Raw genomic sequence first — 12,159 nt, forward strand, 5'->3', positions numbered from 1 at the left:
CGAGGGCTGGCAGTGGGGCAGGGTTTGGGGGCAGCCCCACGGGCTGAGGGGCAGCCCCAGTGCAGCCCCCTGCAGCAGATGGAGATGAAGTGCTGCACGCCCGTCGGAGGCAGGAGCAGGTGGCCGTGGCACAGGCTGGTGGCCCTGGCTGATGGCCCTGGCTGGTGGGACAGGCTGGTGGGACAGGCTGATGGCACACGCTGATGGCCCTGGCTGGTGGCACAGGCTGGTGGACAGGCTGATGGCACAGGCTGGTGGCAGGAGCCAGCCGAGCTGACTGCCTGAGAGGGGAGCGTTTAACCCCACAACTGAGAGGGAGAGGGAGGGGAAATGTCCCTTCCCGGCTCCACAGCTCACCAGGCACAGGAACGGGCTGGAGCTGGTGCCTGGAGGGCGGGGAGTGCCTGGATAAAGCCGGGTTTAACCCATGCTGCGGGCGGGGGAAGGAGCTGTGAGGTTTTCTGCTGTGAGGTTTTCTGCTCCGTGCCCAGCCCCGGCAGCCCCGCAGGCCCGGCCCCGGGAGCTGCAGCAGCAGCAGCAGGAGCAGCAGCAGGAGATGCAGTAGGAGCAGCAGCAGCAGCAGCAGCAGCAGCAGCAGCACTGACCTGTGGCTGGGCTGGGGACGGGGCGTCGGGGTGCTGCACCAGGACCTGGCTCTGCTCCGGCCGCGCGGTGACCATGCTGCTGGCCGAGCCCGCCGCCAGCCCGCCGCCGTTCAGCGACGAGGACGCTGCCAGGCTGGCCTTCAGCCTCTGCAGGGGGACAAAAGGGATGTCACAGGGGCTGTCAGGGCTCCGGGCAGCTCCTGCCACCCTGCTGGCAACGGGCACTGCAGCTGACTCCAGCCAGAGCTGTCCCCAGCTGGGCTGCCCCAAGGGACAGCAGTGCCCAGCCCAGGGGACAGCCCAGGGGACAGTGCCCAGCCCAAGAGACAGTGCCCAGCCCAGGGGATAGTGCCCAGCCCCAGTGTCCTGCCCAGGGGACAGCCCAGGGGACAGTGCCCAACCCAGGGGACAGTGCCCAGCCCAGGGGACAGCAGTGTCCTGCCCCAGTGTCCTGCCCAGGGGACAGTGCCCAGCCCGGGGGACAGTGGCCAGCCCAGGGGACAGCCCAGGGGACAGTGGCCAGCCCAGTGCCCAGCGCCCAGGGGACAGTGGCCAGCCCAGGGGACAGTGGCCAGCCCAGGGGACAGTGCCCTGCCCTCCCTGCCACTCACCATCTTGGCCTCGGAGTGCACTGCCAGCCCCGATGGCGACAGGGAGCCGCTGCTGTTGACGGGGGGCCCGGGGATGCCGGGGATGTTGGGGACCATGGCCATGGGCCGGGCCAGCTGCGAGGGGAGCAGGACAGCGGGGCTGGGACCTGCAGCAGCCCTGCAGGAGCTCCCTGCCAGAGCAGGGCTGTAAATCCTGACCCACGCCTCAGCTCCAGCCATCCCTCACTGCTGCTGTCACCCACGGCTGCTGGGGTCACCCAGCTCGGAGCACAGCACAGGGCAGCCCCTCCCCTGTCCCCATCAGCACCAGGATGGCACCAAAGGCACCAAATCCCCTCTGGCAAAGGGGCAAAGCTGCCGCTGTGCCCTCTCTGCAGCTCTCCCTCAAAAAAAAAGGGAGGGAAAACCAAAATTTGGAACCATTTGTAAATCTTTTTAACCCCCTTTGGGTAGCAAAGCCCACAGATTGGGAGGGAAGGGGTGAGACATCTCCGTGGGGCAGTGCAGTGTCTGTGCCCCACACACAGCTCCGTGGGGCAGTGCAGTGTCAGTGCCCCACACACAGCTCCGTGGGGCAGTGCAGTGTCAGTGCCCCACACACAGCTCCGTGGGGCAGTGCAGTGTCTGTGCCCCACACACAGCTCTATGGGGCAGTGCACACAGCTCCGTGGGGCAGTGCAGTCCCTGTGCCCCACACACAGCTCCGTGGGGCAGTGCAGTGTCTGTGCCCCACACACAGCTCTATGGGGCAGTGCACACAGCTCCATGGGGCAGTGCAGTCAGTCCCTGTGCCCCACACACAGCTCCGTGGGGCAGCGCAGGGCCCAGCCCGGGCTGCAGGTGCCATTCCCTGCCGGCACAGCCAGACACGTTCCCTGCCATGGACACTCTCCCCGCAATCTCGGCTGCTCCACGCCTGCCATCTGTCCGGGCACGGCTCCGGATTTCTGCAAAGCCACCGCCTGCCCTCCGGAGTGAGCCACACGTCACTGCCCCGCCAGAGCCGCCCTCCTCCTCCTCCTCCTCCTCCTCCTCCTGGAGCCGGGGATCAGAGCAAGCGGCAGGGCCCGTCCCTGCCCCGGGCAGGAGCTCTGGAAGGTTCTCTCACCGAAATGACAGACGGCATCTGCACGGGGGGCCCGGGCAGCACGGGCATGGTCTGGCCGTTGGCGAGCTGCACGACGAGCGGGAGCGAGCCCGTGGGCGACCTGCAGACACAAACAGCCCTGCAGGGTTCTCGGGGCTCCCGAGGGCCCAGCAGGGCCAAACCTGCACCTCCTGAGGCTCGGGGTGGTCCCTGCACCCTCAGCTCCTTCCTCCTGTGCGGGGCCCTGCCAAGCTCAGAGCGCAGCCCCTGCGGGCAACCAGGAGCCAGGCCAGGGCAACCAGCCCCCGCGGCAGGGCCAGCAGCTCTGGTGACACTCCAGAGGCACCAAACAGAGCCTGAGACAGTCCCTGAGCCATCCCAGCCCCAGACAATCCAGAGCCATTCCAGCCCCAGATAATTCTGGAGCCATTCCAGCCCCACACAGTCCTGAGCCATCCCAGCCCCAGATAATTCCAGAGCCATTCCAGACCCAGATAATTCTGGAGCCATTCCAGCCCCAGACAATCCCTGAGCCATCCCAGCCCCAGATAATTCTGGAGCCATCCCAGCCCCAGACAGTCCCAAAGCCATTCCAGCCTCACACAGTCCCTGACCCATTCCAGCCCCAGACAATCCCTGAGCCACTCCAGCTCCAGACACAGTCCCTGACCCATTCCAGGCCCAGACAATCCCTGAGCCATCCCAGCCCCACACAATCCTGTAGCCATCCCAGCCCCAGATAATTCCAGAGCCATCCCAGCCCCAGACAATCCCAAAGCCATTCCAGCCCAGACAGTTCCCCACCACCGCCGGGCTGTGCCAGGCGCCGTGCCGAGCTCAGGGAGCTCTTTCATCTCTCCCCATGGTGAGCTCTGCCTCGTCTCACTGAGCTCTGCCTGCTTCCCCAGCTCCAGGACAATTAGTTCCTGCTCGCTGCGCCGCCAGCCCAGCGCTGCAGACGGCGTGTGAGCAGCCGTGCACAGCCCCGCGGACAGCCCGCGCGGCTCTGGGGCTCAGGGAATCCCCCCGACCCCAAATCCTGCCCCAGGGGCGCCCCGTGCCCCCCCACTCACCCCAGCTGCCTGTTGGAGGGCGGCGCCTGGGTGATGACGGAGGTGGGCGACGGCAGGGTGGGCTGCAGGGGCTCGTAGCCCAGGTGCAGCGGCAGCGAGCCCGGCCGCACGATGGTGGGCGTGGGCGTGGACAGCACCAGCGGCTTGGAGGGCAGCTCCTGGGGGAAACACACACGGGGGACCCTCAGCACTGCCAGCAGCCCTCCTCCTGCAGCCTCAACACACTCCGGAGCCTCCACACGGGGACGAGGGGACAGCATCACTGACAGCACACGGGGACTGAGGGGACAGCATCACCCATGGCACACGGGGACTGAGGGGACAGCATCACTGACAGCACACGGGGACTGAGGGGACAGCATCACCCATGGCACACGGGGACTGAGGGGACAGCATCACTGACAGCACACGGGGACTGAGGGGACAGCATCACCCACAGCACACGGGGACTGAGGGGACAGCATCACCCACAGCACAGGGACTGAGGGGACAGCATCACCCATGGCACAGGGACTGAGGGGACAGCATCACCCACAGCACAGGGACTGAGGGGACAGCATCACCCACGGCACAGGGACTGAGGGGACAGCATCACCCACAGCACGGGGACTGAGGGGACAGCATCACCCACGGCACACGGGCACGAGGGGGAAGTTCCAGTCCCTCCACTGGGGCTGTTTTAGAAGCTCCAGCCCTTCCATTCAGGGTGTTTTAGAAGCTCCAGCCCCTCCACTGGGGATGTTTTAGAAGCTCCAGCCCCACCATTCAAGCTGCTTTAGGAAGGGGTCAATCTCCAGCCCCTCTGTCTGTCCCTTCAGAGGCTCAACTCAGGCCTCAAAGAGCCCAGCTCGGTCCCACACGGCAAAGGTACAGCCCCTGGGGACAGCCCCAGCCCCTGGGGACAGCCCCACCTTGTCCTTGTGCTGGGGTGAGCGTGGCCGGGACGCCGGGCTGTCGGGCGGGGACGAGTCCACCTCCACCGGCTCCTCCTCCTTGATCTTGATGTCCGGGGTGGAGGGCAGGGACATGTCCAGGGCCCCGGAGCCCTGCAGAGGGAAAGGACAGTCAGCTGGGAAAGGACAATCAGCCCTGAAAGGACAGTCAGCTGGGAAAGGAAAATCAGCCCTGAAAGGACAATCAGCCCTGAAAGGAAAATCAGCCCTGAAAGGACAATCAGCCCTGAAAGGACAATCAGCCCTGAAAGGACAGTCAGCTGGGAAAGGACAGTCAGCCCTGAAAGGACAATCAGCACTGAAAGGACAGTCAGCACTGAAAGGACAATCAGCTCGCATTGTCTGTGAAATGTTAGAGACGTTCTGCTGCTCCCCGAGGAAGAGGCTCCGGCTCCCTGCTCTTGCCAAATTATTATTATTTATTTGTACTGAAGCAGCATCTGGGAGCCCGAGGCAGAGAGCGGGGCTGCTCCAGCCCTGGCCAAACCGAGATGGAGGCCCAGGAACAACAGGCAGCCGCAGATGGCAGCAGTTTGTGGGTTCTCAGTAACACACACGACTTCTCCACGGGTTGTTATTACGATTCCTTCGTATAAAAAGGGCCCTGCTAAGGAGAACAGGTACCCAAGCCAAATGCCTGCGAGTTACAGGAGGCACTTTCATTCACAGAAGAGCTGTAAAACATTGTATAAATCAGCCTGAATTATTTTATTACCCGATTATCAAAAGCAAACAAAGAGCCATGCAAGTTATTAAATATCTATGAGCGCCCCATTAAAATAAAACCCAACCATATGCCTGGACTTGGCCCCTTGCCACCACCCTGGGATCCAGCAGTGCCACGTGCCCCAGGGAACAGTTAACGACGGGCAGGGGACAGCAAGGTGAGGGGACAACGGAGCTGAGGGGACAAGTGTCCCCGTGCCAGCCCCCGAGGGAGCAGCAGAGCCAGGATCTGCTCCAGACCTGGCAAATCCCTGGTCCCTCCTCCCGTGGCGGCCGGGGACTGTCCCGAGATCAGCCGTGACAGCTCTGCCTGTGCAGCCTGCTCTGCCTCCCTCTGCCTGCAGCCCTGATGCAGGCCGGCACCGAAAGGGCTGATGTGGATGGTTTAGGGCAGAGAGAGGCTCCTGCAGCCCACTTTGGGGTGTTTTGGGGGGATGCAGCCCCAGTTTGGGGTGTTTTGGGGGATATCCAGCCCCAGCCCCTCAGTTTGGGGTGTTCTGGGGGGATGCAGCCCCGGTTTGGGGTGTTTTGGGGGGGATGCAGCCCCAGTTTGGGGTGTTTTGGGGGGATGCAGCCCCAGTTTGCGGTGTTTTTAGGGGGACGCAGCCCCAGTTTGGGGTGTTTTGGGGGGGGATGCAGCCCCGGTTTGGGGTGTTTTTAGGCGGATGCAGCCCAGTTTGGGGTGTTTTTGGGGGACGCAGCCCCGGTTTGGGGTGTTTTGGGGGGATATCCAGCCCCAGCCCCGGTTTGGGGTGTTTTAGCGGGGATGCAGCCCCAGTTCGGGGTGTTTTTAGGCGGATGCAGCCCCGGTTTGGGGTGTTTTTAGGGGGCTGCAGCCCTGGTTTGGGGTGTTTTTAGGGGGCTGCAGCCCCAGTTTGGGGTGTTTTGGGGGGACGCAGCCCCAGCTGTGCCCCTCGCTGACTCCCCCGGGCGGTTTTGCCCGCGGTAGGTGAAGCAATAACCATTTACCTGCCCTTTTAGAGCAGAGCCGCCGCCGCGGGAATCACAAAGGAGCCGGGATTAACATGCAGCGAAGTTTCAAACCGCTTAAAGCGCCTCCGGGGGCGGCTCCCGCCGCGCCTGTGGTTTTAATTAACGGCGCAGGGGCGAGACCACCCTGGCAAAGGGAGGACAAACGGGGTCCGGAGGCTCCGGGCAGGGACCCGCTGACCTCCCCCGGACTGCGGCTCTGGAAAGGGAAAATCCTTCCCCGACAGCGGCCACCGCCGAGCTCCAGGGGCAGGGAACGTTCAGGAATCATTTCTGAGCAGTGCTCAGGCTGAGCCATCCTAAAGCCAGTCCCAGGAGCGCAGCCCGGGGCTGGGTGGTCTCCCCGGGTGCGAAAATGTCAAAATGCAAAAACGCCAAAAGGTGAAAACGTGAAAATGTGAAAACGCTCCTTCCCGCAGCCCCTTCCCCGCCGCCGCTCGCAGAACAAAGGGCAGGAGCCTTTGCAGCAGCCGCATACCAATGAGAGAGATCAATTTCGGTTTAAAGAGCCTGTTATTGGCGAGGGGGGGAGCGGGTGGGAAGCCAGGTTTCAGTTTTAATTCTGAATTCCTCCGTTCCCCATCTCGGGAAGATTTACGCGGCTCGGCTCCCGCAGTTTATTTCCGAGCAGCGCCGCTGACTGCGAGCGTATGTACGGACATACATCAATTTAGTAAATGTATGTGCCAGGCGGAGAGCCCAGCACGCATCTGCTGCTGCTCCGAGCCCGCCGAGCAGGGGAGGGGGCGGGGGGCTGGAAATGTCCTTAATTAGCTGCTTTCTGATGAGATCCCGTTGTCCTTCAGCCCCTGGCGCTCGCCGGGCTGCGGGGGCAGCGTGGATCGATGGCGCTGGCGGAGCGGAGCGGCTCTTTGTTCGGGAAAAGCTGCTCTTTTCCCGGGAGCTGCAGAGGGAAGGCGCGGTCCCGTCCCTGCTGCAGCCCCTCCGAGGCTCCGTCCCGGCGGCTCTGGGCCCCGCGGGGCTTTGTGCTCCCATCCCGGCTGCTCGGCGTCCTGCAGCTCCTTCCCGAGCTCTGCCGTGGTTTTGGGGCACTCCCCTGTCTATTTTCTCTATTCCCCCCTCCTTTTCTTCCAAGCGAAAAGCCGAAGGAATAACAAACCGGTCCATCTGCTCTCTGCAGCCCGGGATCAGCCCCCGAGTCACACCACCGAGGCCCCCGCAGGCCGCCGGATCCCACCCCGGGTCTGCGCCTCCCCCGGTCCCTCCCAGTGCCCCCGGGGCGGCCACGGCCTCTTCTTGCCTTTTTCTCATCGTCCTCGGCAGCTTTCTTGAACTCGTGCTCGAAGGAACTGGCCAGCTCGTTGAAGAGTCCCACCTCCTCACAGTTCTTCAGGAAGCGGGTCGGGGTCGGAGTCTGGTCTGGTTCGGGTTGGAACATCGAGAATTGGTCAGGGGGAGGCCAAAAACCGGCATTTTACCCACCCCAGTCCCTCAGTGGGGCGCCCTGGGGAACGCGTGTGCCACCCTGGGGACAGCAAGTGACACTTCGGAACGGGGACAATCATTTCTTGCTGCCTTTGTTTCTCTGCTGTTTGCAGAAATAATCATCGCAGCAAGAGGATTTCTGTGAATTCCCGGCCGAGGAATTCCCATCCTCAGCTGCACAAGGAGGCAAAATCGGGAGTTCGATCTCGCTGAAATCACAGACACGGGGAGAGATGAGAGGGGAGAGCAGCTGAAGGGCCGGGAGAGCCTCCTCCCCTCCCTGTGCCATTCCCAATCCCGGGGCCGTTCCCTGGGGATGCTCCTGACCCCCAAATCCAACCCCATAGCCATTCCCAATCCCAGAGCCATTCCCAATCCCAGAGCCATTCCCAATCCCGGGGCCGTTCCCTGGGGATGTTCCTGAGCCCAAATCCCAGAGCCATTCCCAATCCCGGGCCCGTTCCCTGGGGATGCTCCTGACCCCCAAATCCCGGAGCCATTCCCAGCCCCGTCCCGTTCTCTGTCCAGCCCTCCCTGAGGGGTTCTCCCGCACACGAACACAGGCAGCTGTGGCCTGTCTGGCCATCACCCAGCCCATAAAAGCACCAGGAACCCCCCTGCTCCAGCCAGCCTCCAATTCCACCAGGAATCACACCAAGGGATGCATCCCGCAGGAAAACGCTGGGATTTTCCAGCACAAAGAGCAGCCCCGGGATGATCCAGCCCCACTCCAAACCCTCCCTCTGCTGCGTTTGCCACCGAAGCAAAATTCCCCTCTGGGTGCCCTTAGCTTCCCCCCAGATCCCAATCCATAAAATCCAGCAACTCCATCAACCGAATCTCTCCGCAGGAGGTTGTTTTTGCAGGGCTTTAACAGCTCCCAGGGCTCTTTTGGGACCGTTCTGTGCTCGGCATTGCCCTCCCGAGCCGCAGAGATTTCCATGAACAAAGCCTGGCCCCTCCTGCCCTGCCCTGCCCCACAGGTGCCTGTCCCATAAACCCGTCCCTGCGGCCAGAGGGGCTCTCTGCCCCCCTCCTCAGCTCAGCCGGGTCCTGCTCCTGCCGCTCGGCCTCGGGAGCAATCCCAGCGACAAAATGGTGCCTGGAAAAACCCCGGCTCGGATGGAATTCCGGGCAGTAACGGCCGGATCTCAGTGCTCACAGGCAGCAGGGTTTTACTGCCCTCACAGCCCTGGGCTGTGTCAGGCACTGACAGCTCTGGGGGCTTGAACTGCTCCTGGACTGGCCAGGGATCAGCTGGGGTTGGGGTTTAACTGCTCCTGGACTGGCCAGGGATAAACTGGGGTTGGGGTTTAACTGCTCCTGGACTGGCCAGGGATAAACTGGTTTATTTGGGGTTTAACTGCTCCTGGACTGGCCAGGGATAAACTGGTTTATTTGGGGTTTAACTGCTCCTGGACTGGCCAGGGATAAATTTGGTTTGGGGTTTAACTGCTCCTGGACTGGCCAGGGATCAACTGGGTTTGTTTGAGGTTTAACTGGTCCTGGACTGGTCACAGATAAATTGGGTTTGGGGGGCTTTAACTGGTCCTGAACTGGTCACAAATAAATTTGGTTTTTTGGGGGTTTTTTGTGTTTTAGCCCCAGAGCAGCCCCCCGAGTGCCAGTTTCCCCCAGTTTCCCCCAGTTTCCCAGGTGCTGGGGAGCTCCTGGCTGGGGCTCTGCAGCCCGGCTGTGCTCGATGGGGCTTTAATTTATTAACTGCAGCTTCCTAAAAGCTCAGGAAAATTGACACCTGGGCTGAGAGAGGGGAAGCTGCTCTGTCAGGTTTGGTTCATCGTCCTCAAAGCACACGCAGAGACGTGAAAGCCCTTCTGGCCATAAATCCTCCAGCCTTTAATAAAAAAAAGGGCGAGAGCTTTAAAAAAAAAAAAATTAAAGAAAAAAAAAAAAAAAAAACCACCCCAAACCCCACAAAACCTGATACTACCATAAAAAAAAAAAAAAAAAAAAAAGAAAGAACTTGGAAGGCTCTGGCTTTGCTTTTGCCCTGATTAAATGCAGATCACAGGAGGTTTTATGGGTTTTGCAGTGCATCTGGCCCCTGGCATCAATCTGGCGGGCGCTGGCCGGGCACATACCTGCGATGATGACGGAGTCGGTGCGAGCGGGGCCGAATTTCAATGTCATCTCGTGCTTGTGTTTATGAACCGCCAGGTGGTCCTCGTTTGTGAACCTCTGAAACGAAACAATTTAGAAAATGGGGAATAAATGGGTTCTGTGTTTTACGGGCCGTCCTGCGGCGGGCGAGGGGGGTGGGAAGGGGCAGGGCTGGGGGAGCCCAAAACGGGGGGAGAAAGGGAAAAAACCTTTTAATGCAGTTCTGCGTGGTGGGGGGTTTTAATAATCTGGGGTTTTAATAATCTGGGGTTTAGGCGATGGAGCCGGGCGGCGGCTGCGGCCGACGGAAATTCCGAATTCCAGAATCCCCACTTTTATTGCTGGCTGAGGAAATGGGGAATTCGGTGCAACTGGGGCAACTTCTCCTGCGCGGGGTGAGGCAGAGCCAAGCCCTGCCTGGAGATGCAGCTCCAGGAGGAGTTTTTACGGGGCGAGGGGCAGCGTCTCCCACCCCCAGCGGAATCCCACCTGCGGGCTCAGCCCCGAAGCCCCCGAGGGCTGTGGGGCTGCTTGTGGGGCCGGCCGCGGCAGACAAAGGCACGGAGGGCTGGGGAGATGAGAGGGGAGACAGGCAGGGACGGGGTTAAACACAGCCCCATAAAGCCCAGGATGGATTGCGTCTCTCCTAATAGACTGCGACAAACGCGGCCGGGGCACGGCTCCGCAGCGCCTTGATGCAGCCAGCAGCAGAAAAACGCTGCAGCAGCAGCAGCAGAGCAGCAGAGGCCTGCCTTCCCTCCCTCCCCCAGGTGTCCCAACCCAAACCCACCCAGGCCACCTGCTCCTGTGGGGTGCTGGAGCCCGACACCCACCTGGGGCCTTCCCAGGGTTTATTTATGGGTCTGCTGCTTTAGCAGATAAATCTGCGTTTTCTGAGCTGGGCAGAGGAGGGGGACAGTCCCTCGGTGCTGGGGGACAATCCATCAATGGTGGGGGACAATCCCTCGGTGCTGGGGGACAATCCCTCAGTGCCAAGGGACAATCCCTCAGTGCCAAGGGGACACTCCACCGGTGGCAGGGGACACTCCACTGGTGGCAGGGGACACCAAGACACGGGGCCCATCTGCCCCAGCCCCTTCCCCCGGGCTCAGGGACGAGGGGGCTGCACACGGAGCCCCTCACTGCTCACAAGGTGCTTTGGCAGCCGCCCGTGATTTGGGCTCAGCTTTGGAGAAACCAGAGCTGCTGGGAGAAAAGCCAAGAGGTTTTTCTGCCTGTGGAACTCCAGGAAGAGACCGAACCCCGTCTCCCCCAGCTCCGCGCCGTAACTAAACCTTAAATAAACCCCAAATAAAATTTCTCGACCGTTCGGCCAAAATCTGCTTGATCTGGGTTGTTTTTTTTCCCTCCCCGCAGCTCCCGGTGCTCCAGGCTGGCCATAAACCCTTTTTGTGCTCGAGCTTTCACAGATTCACAGATCCCGGCCCTGAAACGCTCCTGAACAAAGGGAAGGAAAGGGAGAGTGAGGGAGAATGGAGGGGGGATCAGCGGGGCCGGTCCCAGGCGCTGCAGGGCAAGGGACACCCACAGCTTCCACCCACATCTTCACCCAAATCTTCACCTTCCCCCAAATCTTCCCCCAAATCTTCACCTTCACCCAAACCTTCACCCAAACCTTCACCCACACCTCCGCAGGTCTGGCCCCAAACCCCTGGCTTTGTGGAATTTGGCTGCCCGTGGTGGGACCCTGCGGGAGGGGTGAGCCGAGGGAAGCCAACGCGGGTTTGGTGCAGGGGCTGGGATGAATATTCAGCAGGCGGGCGGCGTCAGGAATCTGAACACCTGAGATGGAGGGGAGGAAAAAAAAAGCAAAAATCCGAAAATTCCCAATTCTCCCGCCTCCGTTTTGTGCTAAAGACATGGGATTTTTAGGTCAGGGAGGGAAGAGGTGCAGAGCAGGGTCGTGTCTCTCCCACCAGCCCCAGCCTGGCCTCGCCAACGCCAGGTTTATTTTAATCTTTCATTTTCCTTCATTGCCGGATTTTTTTTTTCCCCCTAATTTTTTTTTCCCCGGCACTTTGGGTGCGGCGGGCGCGCGTTACAGCTCTATTTAACATCTTTATGTGGGCTCACAGCTCGGGAGCTCTCTCCTTCCCTGCGCAGAAATGCTCACAGACACAATATATCTTTCTGCACACATTTCCAAACGCCGAAACCCAGAGGCTGAGTCTGGCACTTGGGTTCTAAATCATGTCATTTTACACAGAGAGGGGAAGCAGAGGGGGGAGAGGAGGGGGGAAGAATAGGGAAAAAAATGGAATGAGTTAAAGCCACAGCACTGGCTTTAATATTTAATCTCCTTCCATCAGCAGCTGACATACAGCAGGGTTATTTCAGCTGCTATTTTGCGGGTGTCGGAATTAAAAAGAAGATGTTGGCCGTAAAGTCTTTGGGGCGAGGGACAGCGGCGGGGTGAGCGAGCTGCCAGCCGGCCCCGGGGCTTTCCCCGGGCTGGAGCCGCCTCCCGCAGCCCCAAATTCGGCATTTTCCCCTCCCCAGCAGGGGACAAAGGGCCGGACAAAGCCG

At 60.9% G+C, this 12,159-nt stretch overlaps 1 protein-coding gene across 1 annotated transcript in view; it reads right to left on the reverse strand.

Moving 5' to 3' along the window:
* The window catches only part of LOC136372706 (cyclic AMP-dependent transcription factor ATF-7), a 46,739-nt gene that overhangs the window by 4,785 nt on the left and 29,795 nt on the right, over nucleotides 1-12,159 (reverse strand). The window contains exons 3-9 of the mRNA XM_066337434.1: nucleotides 9,594-9,690; nucleotides 7,307-7,425; nucleotides 4,288-4,422; nucleotides 3,377-3,534; nucleotides 2,325-2,424; nucleotides 1,217-1,330; nucleotides 606-752 (exon numbers count right to left, since the gene is read on the reverse strand). Coding sequence (XP_066193531.1) covers nucleotides 606-752; nucleotides 1,217-1,330; nucleotides 2,325-2,424; nucleotides 3,377-3,534; nucleotides 4,288-4,422; nucleotides 7,307-7,425; nucleotides 9,594-9,690 — 870 coding nt within the window. The remainder of the gene's footprint in view (nucleotides 1-605; nucleotides 753-1,216; nucleotides 1,331-2,324; nucleotides 2,425-3,376; nucleotides 3,535-4,287; nucleotides 4,423-7,306; nucleotides 7,426-9,593; nucleotides 9,691-12,159) is intronic.

This window comes from Sylvia atricapilla, chromosome 29, assembly GCF_009819655.1.
Source record: "Sylvia atricapilla isolate bSylAtr1 chromosome 29, bSylAtr1.pri, whole genome shotgun sequence".
In the NCBI taxonomy this organism is placed as follows: Eukaryota; Metazoa; Chordata; class Aves; order Passeriformes; family Sylviidae; genus Sylvia; species Sylvia atricapilla.